General features: G+C 45.9%; 1 protein-coding gene across 1 annotated transcript in view; it reads left to right on the top strand.

The window, feature by feature from the left end:
- The window catches only part of BATF2 (basic leucine zipper ATF-like transcription factor 2), a 74,669-nt gene extending 68,189 nt beyond the window's left edge, over window positions 1-6,480 (top strand). The window contains 2 exon segments of the mRNA XM_075326773.1: window positions 5,055-5,205; window positions 5,208-6,480. Coding sequence (XP_075182888.1) covers window positions 5,055-5,205; window positions 5,208-5,248 — 192 coding nt within the window. The 3' untranslated portion in view covers window positions 5,249-6,480.
- The last annotated feature ends 10,495 nt before the right edge of the window (window positions 6,481-16,975 follow it).

Below are 16,975 nucleotides of genomic sequence, written 5' to 3'. Positions count from 1 at the left end.
GTATGTGTGACAGGGGTTACTGACTTTGTGCGACACGGGCAACAATTTGCCCGTGACGCAAAAAGGACGGATCGATTGTGAAATCGCACAATCGGTCGTACCATGTAAAGCAGCCTTTAGAGTATCCCTATTGTTTAGGATGTGATAGTAGCTATACACCTACAATAGATGAACCCACACTGTCACCAAAAGGTACCAGTAGTTGGAAATACAAACAGGTAGGTTCACTCTTGTTGGGGTTTATAAACTGTAAACGAGATCCTCTATACACGACTGTCACAGTGGTGTAGCTATAGAGGCCTTAAATCCCATAGCTATTCACACTGGGATAAACAGGGCCAAATTTAGAACCAATTCAATAGTAGAGGGTAAAGTCAGTCAAGCCCATACTCACTACCAAACCGGTTTAGCAAACAGGTCAAGCATGTGGATAAAGTGCAGAGAGGGTGGGTTTTGGCGTGGTAACCATGCTCAGTACTCGTAATTAGTGATGAGCGGGCACTACCATGCTCAGGAGCTCGGTACTCGTAACGAGCAATTGGATGCTCGGATTGACATGACTCGAGTACACAAGTATAATGGAAGTCAATTGGGAACTCGAACATTTTTCCACAAGAGTTCCCAGAAAAATGTTCACGTTCCCCATTGACTTCCATTATACTTGAGTACTCAATGCGCACTCATCCAAGCATCCAACTGCTCGTTAAGAGTACTGGGAACCCGAGCATGGTAGTTGTCTTTCTTCACTACTAAGAAATAAAGATGCTTGTCATGAAGGGGTAAAACATTCTGAGAATGCAGTAATTAATAAAAGTGGCATTTTGTGATGAATTTGGTGAAACCATTTGTTGGGTTGAGATATTTAAATTGTTTTAGTGTGACTTATTGCCAACGGCAGAAAATTAGTACATTTTGCTAATGAACCTATTTTGCTATGGGAGTAGTGTTGCGGGTGGGGGCCGCTGCCACTTCTCTCTCGGGGGCCTGATCGGATCCGGGTTCACTGCTGCGGCTCGAGTGGTGGCTGGACCTGGGCTCTCAAGGCCGCCCGTCCTCACAACCGTCGGAAAGGGGATATTTACAGGGGTGTTGTTGTGTCTGTGACGCCACCCGTGGGTTGCGGTGAGGGATGGTGGCACCGCCGCTGCCTGGTGATGGGGCGCCCGGGGCTGATGGAGCGGGGCAGCAAGATGGGATCCCCTCCACGGATAGGGGAGGTGTTGTCCCGGGGCCCGTGGTCTGAACACGGGAGTGATGGCTGCTGGAGGTGGCGCCGGGCTTGACTTGGGGGTCAATAGTGTACTCACAGTTCAGTAATTTCACACAAGTCCAGTGGTAAACTAAGTTGCCAGTGCCCGGCTGCCTTAGGAGGGTGCATTCGGGTCCCGCACCCAGGTTAATGAACAGGTATCCCTTCCTCCTGCACTTTGTGTTTGTCTTTTCTTTTGGACGACTTCGCATGGAACGGAGAAGTCCACTCCCGGTTCTGTGTGTAGTTAGGAGCTGTGGCCCATGAAAGCTGACCCTTGGGATCTCAGTGGGTTCTGACGGACACCCTATCCCCCGCGTTGGGCTTCCGTTTCCCTCTATCTGGGTAGTTAACGGGACAAATTCTGGAACCTTGTCCCCGGCTGGTTAATTGGAGAGGGGCTTGCAACCTTCCTCGCCCTAGGGTCCAAGCACCCCGACTGTGCACGGCTTCCGGACCGGATTCCCGCTGTCGGTATCGGCGGGCTACAACCCTGCCCGGGTCCACTTTAGGTATCCCGCGGCCGGATCTCTGTCGCCTGTGGCCCTGTTCACTGTCTGCCACCTAGCCGGGTAGTCCAAGGGCTACTACCCCAGACTACACTGCACACTTCGCTCCTCTCACTTCAACTGTCAACTCTGTTCTCCAAACTCAAACTGACGTGTTCCCACCTCTGACACCTCAGGACCCCTAGGTGGGCGTTCTCATCCACCTGATCCCGCCCACTGGTATGTCCTTATTATCATGAGGGGGTGGCTAGGGTTTAATGGCTGTGTGTTATGCCTGAGTGTGGGTTTCTGGTGGTAACAAGGAGGATGTACAACTTTTGTGACTACCTGGTTTTGCCAGGGCGTCACAGTAGCCGTAGGCTAAATTCAGTTCAGTAGAAGTGTGACGCCCTGGACTAGCCAAAACTAAACTAAACTAAAATCCTTGTTGCCCCCTCCAGGGGCTGATGTCCACACCAGGTGGGGTGGAGCCTGGCGGTTGGCCCCACCCACCGAGGAGTTCACAGTCCTGGAGGCGGGAAAAAGAGCAGTAGTTGGTCAGAGAGTGACAGCGAGAGAGGAGTGGAGTTAGGAGCCCAGGGTGGGCAGGAGTGAAGTGGAGTGAAGTACAGGAGAGGTGAAGCTGCCGGTGTCTGAGAAGGAGCCCGGACACAGAGAGCAAGGTTGGCAGACGGTGGTGGCCGTCTGCAGGAGTAGGTGCAGGTCGGTGAAACCGAAGGACCGGAGACGGGCGGTGACCCGCCGGTACCGAGCCGGGAAGCAGAACCTGCATCAGCACGAAAGGGCAGGGCCATCGGACCCCGACCAGGCTAGAAGCCGCCGGCAAAGGTCAAATCCGAATGTGACCGGAACCCCCGAGGTTCCCTAACTACCAAGTCCCGTCAGAAGGCAACCGCCCAACCCGTCAGGATAGAGAGCCACCGCCAAGGGTTAGAGATCCAAAGGGCCAGCGCCTGCAGGCAACGAGAGCTCCTTAGGGCATATACACCAGGGAGTGGACTACCGTTGGGAAACCATCATAGTCAAGCCAGTTTCAGGGTGCAGGGAAAGACAGCCGCCACCACCTGTCCGGGGAGAGCACAGACACAGCAGCCGGCTGCGGGACCCATCCATCCAGCTGTTTGGTTTACCGAGGACTTTGTGCATTTGTATCTGAGTGAGTACACCAGTGCCGTCCGGCACCGCGCCAGGCTGTCCCTGCAACCCTGCACCCCAGCCATCCAGCCTCCCCGCATCATCACCGGGCCCCGGGATCACCAACCCTTACCCACGGAGGGGATAACATCCTAGCTGCTCCCTACCATCTCTCCTGGGATCTCCGTCACCAGCAGCGGTGGTGCCATCATCACCACGTCCCGTGGGTGGCGTCACGAACTATCTCCCCAAACAAATCACCCCTTTTCACTCACGGGTGAGGAGCGCTGCTCGAGTCCCCGGGTCTGGCCCACCGCTCGAGCCACCGAGCAGCAGCAGCAGAAGCCCCGGACCCGAGCGTGGCGAGCGCGCCCCTCCGCCCGCAACAGAAGCCCAGATGGTTTGGAGACCTGCAGTGGTCTTTCTGCTAAGCCACCAGGCCAGTTCAAGCCCCATGTTTGTTTCAACCACAATATTTCATATTCCGCTCTACTACATTCTTCGCTTATGACACGTTTCTTCTCACCCATAGGGCTTATAGCTGCCAATTATTCCATAGATTTTGCCATGCCTGCACAATGCAAGATATTTGGCATCTAATGGAATTCATTTGGTTCAAAACGGAATAAGCCACAACAAGGCCGGCAAACATTATCCCACGATTTACAAGTAGCATGGATTAGTGGTACTCTATAGAAGTATACCATCACTTAGCAACATGGAGAAACACTGTGGGTGGATATTGCATGAGCTATGCTAGCTGTCTCATCTTGTTGTGGTACTTTATAACTATCCAACCATCCACCCTATGGAAAAACCAGGATAACTGATGTCATGGAAACTTTCTCAGGTTTATTATTTGACGGCTCCAACCATCGTAGTGTTAGCCTCGGATGAAGTCACGTCATGTCTAGTAGTTGTTCGTGTCTCTATGGAACATCTTGTAGGGCATAAAATGTAAAGTAAAATATCAGAAGTACCGTACTTATAAATACTCATATCTACAAAAAATTGAAGGGGGTTTTAGAGCAGAATATTAGAAGTGATAGTCAACTTCAGAGGTCCCTTGTAGGTTTCATTCCGATGCTCACGTGTGGTCCCTGCTGGTCTGAGCACAAACAAGGAATGGCCATAAATGCACTATCAATCAATCACCGGCCGCAGCGGGGATCTGTCTCATCCCATAATTGGTTGGGCAGCCATTTCTAATGTGGTGAACACAGGACAAGGAAGCACTGACCAGTAGGGACCAAGTTGGAGACAAAACAGGAGCTGCGGGGATCACTGGGGGTGAGTATCAATTCTTCGCTTATTTTTACTTCTCGAAGGCCTTTTTAAGAATAACTGTCATCAGCTGGAAAGTTCCTTTAACTTTTTAGAATGTTAAAGGGAACCTATCACCAGATTTGGTCTTTTTAACCTGCGGCCACCACCAGTGAGCTCTTATATGCAGCATTCCAGAATACTGTATATAGGAGCCCAGGCCGCTGTGTAGAATGTAAAAAAACACTTTTATTATACACACCTAGGGGGAGGTGCGGTCTGATGGGTGTCGCTGCTATCCAGTCAGGCATCTCCTCTCTGCAGCAATCTTTGTCCTCCTTCATCCCAGCCCAGTATGGATGACACGCCCTATGTCATCCACACCGGCCACCATTGCATTCCTGCGCAGGCGCACTTTGATCTGCCCTGCTTAGGGCAGATCAAAGAATTGTAGTGCGCATGCGCGCGCGGTTTTTAGCCTTTCCTTGAGCCTGCGCATTACCTTACTTTGATCTGCCCTCAGCAGGGCATATCAAAAGTGCGCCTGCGCAGGAGCGCAATGCCAGCTTGTGTGGATGACATAGGACATGTCATCCATACTGAGCTGGGTAGAAGGAGGACGGCAAGTGCTGAAGAGAGGAGGCACCGGACCTGAGAGCAGCAACACTTCTCGGACCCGACCGCACCCATGGTGAGTATAATAAAAATGTTTTTTACGTTCTACAGAGCGGCCTGGCCTCTTATATCCTGTATTCTGGAATGCAGTATATACAGTAAGGGCTCACTGGTGTTGGCCACAGCTCATAAGGGACAAACCTGGTGACAGATTCCCTTTAAAGCAAATTATATTACTGTGTTTGTAGTGACTGATTTATTTTACTTTCATCTTTTCTTCTCAGGAATTTGAAACATTAGAGAAGGACAATGCTGCGCTGCGTAAAGAGATCCAGAAACTGCAACAGGAACAAACGTACTGGACGAAAGTCTTACAGCAACATGAAGACACCTGTATTTTTCTGTCACCCGATATCATCCAGGAGTTACTCAAGCCCTGTTCTCTCGAAAAGACATAGAGCAATTTACTGATTTTTAAATATTATTTAGGAACTCTTATTGTTTTTAGCATCAAATACCAAACAAAACACTAAATTTATTTATTCTAAAAGGTCTATTGAAATTATTTATACAGACAGAATAAAACAGATTTGCCTAAAGCACCACTCCACTGTTTGGTTTTGTTTTTTTTTTATTTCAGCGCTGGAGTGGTGCTTCTAATCGAAGTTCCCTGACACCAGTCTTATAATTACTGCTGCCATCTTTACCTTGTATCACCGCCGCTCTCATCCATTGTGCCCTTCCGGATCTCTCCAGTGTTTGTTGGAGCAAGCCGGAGGTCACTTTTCAATGCAAGTCTACGAGAGCCTGGCTCTCATAGACTTGCTGTAATGCCTGCCTGGATCCACAGACTCAGATGGGCTGTAATGGGGAGGCTAGAGGAAAGCCACTCACCAAGCAGGACCCCCAGAACCCTGAAACCCTTTAACCCCTATACAGGGATTTGGAATTACACAGGGCCCGGGTGATCACTACCTGTGGAAGGCTGCAGTCCGATGAGAGTAGTAGTCAGGCAGGGTCAAACCAGGAATTGCCGAACAGGGACAGAATCGGCAGGCAATGACGTAGTCAGCAAACGAAGCAGAGGTCAGATCCGGATCGGGCAGCGAGGTACAAAAACAGTAGGCAGGAGGGTAGTCAGAAAACACGCAGAAGTCAGCACACAGGAATAACCAAACAGAATAGGACGTAACAGGAGCCAGGAAAATCAGAACTATCTCTGGCAGTGGTCATGTGACAGGAGGGGGAATAAGAAGGGTATGGTGTCTTCCAATTGGCTGTAGCTGAACGCTGGCAACTTCAGCTGGAAGACACACGCCACCCACAGTCAGCCAGCGGTACTTCAGATCCCAAGATAACCCAGCCCAGTGGATGATCGGAGCCTGCGCCCACCGGTGCCGCTGGCATCGACTCCTCTCCCATCACCAGCACCATCCACGGCAGGAACACGGCGTCGCCTGGCGATCGGAGCAGAAGTCGCTGGAGCAGACTCCGGCGGTGACGTAACACTTGCATTGATAGCTTGTGACCATTACTTCTGACTTCCCACAGTCAGACACTGTGGTGTCAAGATGGCGCCGTGGGACCGGAGCGGCACTGATAGAAGGTGAAGGTGTCGGCTGATAAGTTGAAGACTACTGTCAGGGACCTTAGATTAGTGGCACCACTCCGGTGGTGAAAAACAAACAAATGCTGGAGTGATGCTTTAAAGAGTAAGGGGTGCTTCACACACAGCGAGCTCTCTGCCGAGATCGCTGCTGAGTCACGCTTTTTGTGACGCAGCAGTGACCTCATTAGCGATCTCGCTGTGTGTGACACTGAGCAGCGATCTGGCCCCTGCTGCGAGATCGCTGCTCGTTACACACAGCCCTGGTTCGTTTTCTTCAAAAGCGCTCTCCCGCTGTGACACACAGATCGCTGTGTGTGACAGCGAGAGAGCGACAAATGAAGCGAGCAGGGAGCAGGAGCCGGCGTCTGGCAGCTGCGGAGGCTGGTAACTAAGATAAACATCGGGTAACCAAGGTGGTTACCCGATATTTACCTTAGTTACCAGCCTCCGCAGCTCTCACGCTGCCTGTGCTGCCGGCTCCGGCTCTCTGCACATGTAGCTGCTGTACACATCGGGTTAATTAACCCGATGTGTACTGTAGCTAGGAGAGCAAGGAGCCAGCGCTAAGCAGTGTGCGCGGCTCCCTGCTCCCTGCACACACAGCTAAGCGGTGTGCGCTGGTAACTAATGTAAACATCGGGTAACCATACCCGATGTTTACCTTAGTTACCAGTGTCCGCAGCTTCCAGACGCCGGCTCCGTGCAAGCGCAGCGTCCCTTGCACGTCGCTGCTGGCTGGGGGCTGGTCACTGGTCGCTGGTGAGATCTGCCTGTTTGACAGCTCACCAGCGACCATGTAGCGATGCAGCAGCGATCCTGACCAGGTCAGATCGCTGGTCGGATCGCTGCTGCATCGCTAAAGTGTGAAGGTACCCTAAATGAAAAGTTATGCAAATCACTTTACTATGGAATTGTCTTCATTGTTGTAAAATTGCATATAAGTTGTTTACAAACCCGCCGCTTTTCCCCAGTCTGTCCTTTGGAGTACAGAAGATGGCAGTGGAAGTGTCAGCACCTGTCTCCTCCTTTAAGGCCCCAATTCATCAAAACATTTTTGTGAGAATTATGACTTAACTTCCTTTGAAAAGTCGCAAAATTTCAACTTAACGTTGCACAAACATTTTGCAATGTATGGCGTTTTCATACCTGTTTCTTCCAGCTAGGCCAAAATGGCTGGAGGTGGGTGAAGCTGAGGCATGACCAAGCATGGCAGGGCCGTGACACCACGACTTGTCTAATTCATGACAAGCTGTGGCGTTACTTAGGACAGAAATCTTACACTAGTCAATGACTGGTGTAAGATATCTGGCATGGCACACAGAGGTGCACACCACTTATCAGATGCTCCTGATTCCTGAAGAGGCGTGCACGTCTTCATGAATCAGGAGTGCCTGACTCCACCATGACCCCTTATCAGAAAAGACAAAATCACCAGTCTTAATGAATCGGGGCTAAAATGTTCTGTTTATCAGAACAATCTCTTGCAGCAGCTTATCCACAAAGTTAACAAGTCGTGTGCTAAGATAACCCATCACTGCCATCATCTGTACTCCAATGAGATTAATGCAGTTAAAGGGAATCTGTCACCAGGCTTTTGCTATCCCATTTGAAAGCCGAATAATGTAGAGACAGAGACCCTGATTCCAGCGATGTGTCACTTACTGAGCTGTTTGCTGTCATTTTGATAAAATCACTGTTTTCTCTACTGCAGATCTAGCAGTTATACGGAGCTCATTGTCTGTTGGAGGTAGTACCTGCATTTGACTCCAGAATTAGGTATATTCTGTCAGATCCTATGCAGATCACTTGCATGCATTAGTGTACTGCTATAAAGACTTATCACAGTACATTATGTAAAATAATGTTAAAAGTAAAAATCTTTAAGAGAACAAAGAATGGGAAAATAATTTCAAGTAAATAAATAAAAAATATGCAAACAAAAAAAAATACTAAGAACATTATTATATTTTAAATCAATTTTAATGAGTCAAAGTTACAAAACCACAGAAAACATATGCATATTATATATCCCTATACATTAAATCACTATTAATTAAAAAAAAACATAAAAAGTGTCATCGCTTGCAATTTATTTTTCCATACTAAAAAAATCATGTTAATGAAATACAGACATAAAAAAAAATCCATCACAATCAAAACACTTTCTGCCAATTGTTTGGGGTTAATTTCCACATGAAGGTAAAATAGAATAACTCACAACAAAACTGTGGAGACGCATCGTACTGTGTAATGGGTGAACTTAAAGGGAAGCTGTCACCAGATTTGGGGCCTATAAGCTGCTCTTTCAGCCATCTTTGACCTCCTTCTTCTGTAGCCTGGGTGCATGATGCGTCCTACATCATCCACACAGGCCAGCATTAAGGTCCTGCGCAGGCGCACTTTGATCTGCTCTGAGCAGGGCAGATCAAAGTAATGTAGGGCGCCTCAGCGGGACCTCAATGCCGGTCTGTGTGCATGATGTAGGACGCATCATGCACCCAGGCTACAGAAGAAGGAGGACAAAGATGGCTGAAAGAGGAGGCGCCGCACCCGGAGAACGGAGACACCCATCCGACCAGTCTGCAACGCACAGCGCCTTAGGTGAGTATTATAAAGTGATTTTTACGTTCTACACAGCGGTCTGGGCTCTTATATACAATATGTTAGAATGCTGTATATAGGAGTCCACTGGTGGTGGCCGCAGCTTATAGTCACCAAATCTGGTGACAGGTTCCCTTTAATCCAAAAATGTTCAAACTTTTTAACACTAAACAGGCTGAATCAGCAAAGCTTTTACACCAGAAAACTGGTGATAAAGCTATGAAAAGTTGCAGAATTTTTGCTCTACTTTTGGTGTTTTCAGGACAGTTTGACTCATCGTCTCTGAAATGGGAGAAGCTGGCTCGAGATGGGGTGTGTCCATGCTCACCCGTCAAATTAGTCAAACGTGCCGGCATTTGGAGGCCAGAAATGCAAGTCCTGACCAGAGTACCATTTGTAGCGCGGCGAATAGAAGAGCATGCCACTCAGAAGAGGCCCCAAATTTGATAAGTGCCGTGCGCCTCCTAATCAATTTGACACCTTCTACTTCAACAAGGCCGCCATGGTGCGAGCGCTCTCTATGCCAGTCTGGATGAATCAGCCCCTATTCATCAAAGCTATTTTGTCAGAATACCGCTGTAAATTAATTTGAAAAGTAAGATTTTTGCGCATCTCGACGTTGCGAATAAAATGTTGTGACTTTTGGTGTTTTCACACTCCTATCTCTCACCTCCGACAAAATGGGCAGAGTCGGGGTAGGACGGGGGTGCGGCGGGGGCATGACACCACAGCCCAGCAATTTCAGGAGTTGTGCACTGTGGCGCACGCCACTGATTAGACACTCCTGATTCATTAAGAGGTGTGTGCCTTTTAATAAAATCAGGAGCGTCTGACTCCTCCACTCCCCCTCATCGTGAATCAGGGCCTTAGTCTCTCATACTCAGTCTGTAGATATTCAATGCATTATTTCACATTTCAACGGATATTTACATACTGAAGGTTTACAGGGTATTCTTTTTCTTGATTGAACTTGAATTCAGGGATATATATTTTGCCGTGAATTAGGATTTAGAAGTGTTAACGAGCGTTATCCTCTTCTCCTTAATCAGCTTTGTTTTTATATGCTGCTAAATTATATTTCCTTTATTAGTGTGAAAGATTTGCCCTTTCTGACATATGACTTTCCTGAAAACACCTAGTTACGAAGATTTTATGAGAAAACTGTATTAGCGCTGCTTTTGATGTGGTTTGGGTGTTATGTTTATGTATTGCTGTTATATATATATATATATATATATATATATATATATATATATATATATAAAATATGTATATATATATATATATATATATATATATATATACGTATATATATGTACAGTTAGGTCCAGAAATATTTGGATAGTGACACAAGTTTTGTTATTTTAGCTGTTTACAAAAACATGTTCAGAAATACAATTATATATATAATATGGGCTGAAAGTGCACACTCCCAGCTGCAATATGAGAGTTTTCACATCCAAATCGGAGAAAGGGTTTAGGAATCATAGCTCTGTAATGCATAGCCTCCTCTTTTTCAAGGGACCAAAAGTAATTGGACAAGGGACTCTAAGGGCTGCAATTAACTCTGAAGGCGTCTCCCTCGTTAACCTGTAATCAATGAAGTAGTTAAAAGGTCTGGGGTTGAGTACAGGTTTGTGGTTTTGCATTTGGAAGCTGTTGCTGTGACCAGACAACATGCGGTCTAAGGAACTCTCAATTGAGGTGAAGCACAACATCCTAAGGCTGAAAAAAAGAAAAAATCCATCAGAGAGATAGCAGACATGCTTGGAGTAGCAAAATCAACAGTCGGGTACATTCTGAGAAAAAAGGAATTGACTGGTGAGCTTGGGAACTCAAAAAGGCCTGGGCGTCCACGGATGACAACAGTGGTGGATGATCGCCGCATACTTTCTTTGGTGAAGAAGAACCCGTTCACAACATCAACTGAAGTCCAGAACACTCTCAGTGAAGTAGGTGTATCTGTCTCTAAGTCAACAGTAAAGAGAAGACTCCATGAAAGTAAATACAAAGGGTTCACATCTAGATGCAAACCATTCATAAATTCCAAAAATAGACAGTCCAGAGTTAAATTTGCTGAAAAACACCTCATGAAGCCAGCTCAGTTCTGGAAAAGTATTCTATGGACAGATGAGACAAAGATCAACCTGTACCAGAATGATGGGAAGAAAAAAGTTTGGAGAAGAAAGGGAACAGCACATGATCCAAGGCACACCACATCCTCTGTAAAACATGGTGGAGGCAACGTGATGGCATGGGCATGCATGGCTTTCAATGGCACTAGGTCACTTGTGTTTATTGATGACATAACAGCAGACAAGAGTAGCCGGATGAATTCTTAAGTGTACCGGGATATACTTTCAGCCCAGATTCAGCCAAATGGCGCAAAGTTGATCGGACGGCGCTTCATAGTACAGATGGACAATGACCCCAAGCATACAGCCAAAGCTACCCAGGAGTTCATGAGTGCAAAAAAGTGGAACATTCTGCAATGGCCAAGTCAATCACCAGATCTTAACCCAATTGAGCATGCATTTCACTTGCTCAAATCCAGACTTAAGACGGAAAGACCCACAAACAAGCAAGACCTGAAGGCTGCGGCTGTAAAGGCCTGGCAAAGCATTAAGAAGGAGGAAACTCAGCGTTTGGTGATGTCCATGGGTTCCAGACTTAAGGCAGTGATTGCCTCCAAAGGATTCGCAACAAAATATTGAAAATAAAAATATTTTGTTTGGGTTTGGTTTATTTGTCCAATTACTTTTGACCTCCTAAAATGTGGAGTGTTTGTAAAGAAATGTGTACAATTCCTACAATTTCTATCAGATATTTTTGTTCAAACCTTCAAATTAAACGTTACAATCTGCACTTGAATTCTGTTGTAGAGGTTTCATTTCAAATCCAATGTGGTGGCATGCAGAGCCCAACTCGCCAAAATTGTGTCACTGTCCAAATATTTCTGGACCTAACTGTATATATACGTATATATATATATATATATATATATATATATATATATATATATATATATATATATATATACGTATATATATATATACGTATATATACAGTTAGGTCCAGAAATATTTGGACAGTGACACAATTTTGGCGAGTTGGGCTCTGCATGCCACCACATTGGATTTGAAATGAAACCTCTACAACAGAATTCAAGTGCAGATTGTAACGTTTAATTTGAAGGTTTGAACAAAAATATCTGATAGAAATTGTAGGAATTGTATATATATATGTGTATAATATATATTATATATATATATATATATGCATATATATGTGTATATATATATATATATATATATATATATAATTTATATTGTGCTGATATATAATTTAATCTATCAAAAATATATTGATAAACATCAGACCATAATCCAATTACCTGATAAAAGAACTACTAAAGGATCTTATGTTCATATAGTTTTTATAGGACGTGTATGTATTTATAGGGATTGTTTCCTCCGGCCCTTTTTTTTTAGGACATACAGTCAATATTTAGGAATGCAGATAGAGTCTAATTAATATTTGGATTGTTAAGGCCCCCATATACAGTACATTGGACTAATGATATCGATGGCGGCAAGTGAACGAACATTGTCAGGGAAATTAGGGATCCAAGAATATCTGATTATGGATTGCCGATCTTTTTGTTCTCTAAGGGTGAGCTCACACGAGCGTATGAATAGGACGAGTGCAATGCGAAAAAATCTTGCATTGCCCTCAGACCAATGTTATTCACTGAGGGAGAGCAGATGGTCAGCTTTTTTCTCATCCAGACTCTGGATGTTGCGATTGTCAGTGAGAGACTTGTCACTCGCACCCATACAAGTCTACGGGTGCGAGTGAAACAGCGGACTGCACTCGGATGACATCCGAGTGTAGTGCGATAATCGCATCAGCTGACAATGGAGGAGATGGGGAGATTAATCCCTCCCTCTCCTCCGCAGCTGTGATCAGATCGCAGGATCAGATCACAGTTGCATGACACTCGGCTCTTGCTGACAGCACAGCGGGAGCCGAGTGTCATTAGCATATCACATCCGATGCACTTGCATCAGATGCCATACCACCGTGTGAATCCAGCCTAAAGATAAATCTCCGCCAGAGATACAGTGTCTGGCAATGGCTTTCTCCTAGAGAACACAGGAGCACTCGTCCGAGCAAGGATGGAAGAGCCAAGTGAGATAGCTGCTGGCCAAACGGTCAGCCAAAACATCATTTATCCAACTGTTATTTAAAGTTTATGGGGGGCTTTAGAGGACGGTAGAGGAATATTGAAGCTCAATGTAAATAATAGCTCCATTTCAAAACTACACAACGTTCCTGCACTGAAGTAGTGCTAATCCCTATGCAATCATATAGTAAGGTTATTTGTCTATTTAACTTTTAGTCTCATTTATTTTACAACAAATCTCAATACTTAAGGATTTTTGCTTCTGATGTTCTATTCTATCCAGTATCTCCATCACAATAGTTCTGATGCTTTTATGAAGCCTCCCTACCTTCCCCCTTTTCCTTCTTCAGTATATATTTTTGGAACATTCTTAATCTTTTTGGAAGTTCCATAATCTAAATAATCCCCTCTCAAGGTTTTTCCATGAGTGCATACTTTCCATGAGTCCAAGGACTAAGACACAAAGCCTACGCCAAAACCACAGCATGTCTCAAACATCATCCACCTGCCACTCACACACCCTGCGCCATGATCAGATATTTCCAGCTCCATAAACCATCAATATAATAATGTTAGGGCAAAATAAAATAAGTTTCACAGTTGTATTTGTAGGCAAATATTTAGACTTAATGTGTAAATTGCTAATAAACATATTTAATAATAGTATCTACTCACTTGTATAGCGCCATTAATTCCACGGCACTTTGCATACATCAGCAACACTGTCCCCATTGGGGCTCACAATCTAAATTCTCTATCAGTATGTCTTTGGTGTGTGTGTGAGGAAACCCACGCAAACTCGTTGCATATGTTGTCTTTGGTGGGATTTGAACTCAAGAACCCAGCACTCCGAGACTGCAGTGCTAACCACTGAGCCACCATGCCACCTGGTGCTATGACCAAAGGGATGAACGCCTCCATTCTCAACCTGCCCGCTCCTTACGGTATGATCACAATTAAGGTATTTAATGAAGGCACACATTCATATGGGGAAAACACATTAGATAGCTGTTGGCTGAACTACCACATGGCAGCTTTCTGTCCCTACTCACCCATTCACAGGAACCCTCGGCTGAGAGAGCCGCTGCCAGAAGAGTCTTACATTAAAGGGAAGGTATCGTCAGAAAAAAAAAAAAAAACAATAACTGAAAAAATGTAAAGTAATAATATTTTAATGTTTTGTTTAAATATTATTTTTTTTAATTGAGCAAAATATAAAAAAAAATTAAAAAGTTTGATATTTTAAACACTAGGGGGAGCAGCTTCTGAAATCCTACAGAAATCCCACTGTAGAAAAAGCTCACATTACAGCTGCAGTAAAGTGGGCAGAGTCTGCTCTCCTGTGTGTGATGCCACGCCTCCCCCCCTCCCAATCTGACTGTTTACAGCAGATAACAGAGAATGACATGCAGGGACATAGTGCAGAGCCATTTTGTTGGTGACCAGAAATGTCTAAAGTGTCACCAAGAACAGCAGGAGTATCACCCAGGACAGGATTAGATACACAGCTCAGCAAACAGTATCACACAGGATAGGATCAGATACACAGCTCTGCAGACAGTATCACCCAGGACAGGATTAGATACCTGGCTCAGCAGACAGTATCTCCCAGGACAGGATTAGATAAACAGCTCAGCAAACAGTATCACACAGGATAGGATTAGATACACAGCTCAGGAGACAGTATCACACAGGATACGATTAGATACACGGCTCAGCAGACAGTATCACACAGGATAGGATTAGATACACGGCTCAGCAGACAGTATCACACAGGAGAGGATTAGATACACAGCCGTGCAGACAGTATCACACAGGATAGGATTAGATACACAGCCGTGCAGACAGTATCACACAGGATAGGATTAGATACACAGCCGTGCAGACAGTATCACACAAAATAGGATTAGATACACCGCCGTGCAGACAATATCACACAGGATAGGATTAGATACACGGCTCAGCAGCCGCATGAACGACACTCCCACCTCGTTGCCGGAGGACGCAGGTACGCTGTTGTTCGTCGTTCCCAGGGTGTCACACGTAGCGATGTGTGCTGCCTCAGGAACGACGAACAACCTGTGTCCTGAACAAGCAACGACATTTAGAAAATGAACGACGTGTCAACGATCAACGATTTTGTGAGTATTTCTGATCGTTAGCGGTTGCTCGTAGGTGTCACACGCAACGACGCCGCTAACGAGGACAGATGTGCGTCACGAATTACATGACCCCCGACAACATATCGTTAGATACGTCGTTGCGTGTAAAGCGGCCTTAGTTTCTCCTCTCTCCCTCCTCTTGCTATCTGTAGTGAAATAGCCACAAAATCGATTCCAACTCCACCCTCATTATCCAAACTTCCCAAATTAATGACTGGACCTACTTCCAAAACTTTTGGATTTCATTACATTGCCATATCCCATGGTACAAATCAGTCTTGTCTGCATTGCGTTTTGGGCAGCGTAGTATTTTGTCCGGGTGGTTTTTGTTAGGGACGTTGAACCCATACAGCGTCAGACTGGCTACCGGAGAAATCTCCAGTAATGCCAGGCCTGGATTGAGGTACCTGCATTGCACTCCGGAGCTCTCACCTGAGCTCCGGCGTGCAGCCGAGACTGTACCGCGAGCGCCGAGTGATTGATTCCCCTTCGCTTGCGGTTCAGTTTATGACAGCTGCAGACATGCTGGGGTGATCTCCGGTGCTCTCACCTGAACTCCGTGTGAGCGTAAAAAACAGATGAGATTTTCTCGCATTGCACTCTGACCAATGTTAGTCAATGAGGGACAGCAGTTGGTCAGTTTTTCTCGTATCCAGATTCTGGATGCGAGAAAAGTCGCAACATGCTGCGATTTTCTGTGAGAGCCGTATCACTCGCACCCATTCAAGTGAATGGGTGCGAGAAAACATTGAACTACACTCGGATGTATCGGGTCACAGTCGCATTACACGGCTCAGGCTCGCAGCGGAGCCTGAGCCGGGAGTCATTAACAGATCGCTATGGTTCCCAGCTACCCTGACAAGTACAGACTGTCAGGGCACGTTGCGGGTTGAAGTTATGCAACTGCGACATGTAAGACCACGTGCACACGTTCAGTATTTGCTGAGTTTTTTACCTCAGTATTTGTAGCGAAAACTAGGATTGGAACAATCAGAGGAAAAGTATAATAGAATCACGGGCACCATTTCTGTATTATCACCCACTCCTGCTTTTGACTACAAATACTGAGGTAAAAAACTGACCAAATACACAATGTGTGACCAAGGCCTAAGGCTATGTGCCTACAGGACAACGTACCCGCGGACTTTTCCGCAGGTTTGTCCACAGGTTTCCGGCAGCTGCTCCCCGGTATTCCGCAGCTATCCACTGCTGCGGGTTTCGAGCATTTTTGTTGCAGTAAACCTGCGGGACAAGTGCGGAAATACCTATGGAAGTCCCGGCCTCTATCTCCATAGTGGAGGAGCGGGAATTCCACAGATATTTCCGCATGAATAATTGATATGCAGTTATGTGCGGCTGCGGGACGTCCGCAGCATATTCTGCAGCCACACATAGCGCACCATTGATACAGCTCTCCCCAAATCCCATAGGATAACATAGGGAGTGTCTGTACTTGCTAGAACCTGCGGATTTATCTAAAAAATCCAGACAAATCCGCAGGTTTTCCGCAGCAAAATCCGCAGGTACATTGTCCTGTGGGCAAATAGCCTTAAACACCTACTACAGTCTCACACAACAAGAAAAGGCAAAAATCTGGATGGTTGCTATGGGTAAAACATTTTTATAAATGGGGCCACTACAGTGTGG

Source organism: Anomaloglossus baeobatrachus, chromosome 10, assembly GCF_048569485.1.
Source record: "Anomaloglossus baeobatrachus isolate aAnoBae1 chromosome 10, aAnoBae1.hap1, whole genome shotgun sequence".
Taxonomy (NCBI): Eukaryota; Metazoa; Chordata; class Amphibia; order Anura; family Aromobatidae; genus Anomaloglossus; species Anomaloglossus baeobatrachus.
The sequence above is the reverse complement of the archived record's forward strand: the minus strand, read 5'-3'. Positions and strand labels throughout refer to the sequence as shown.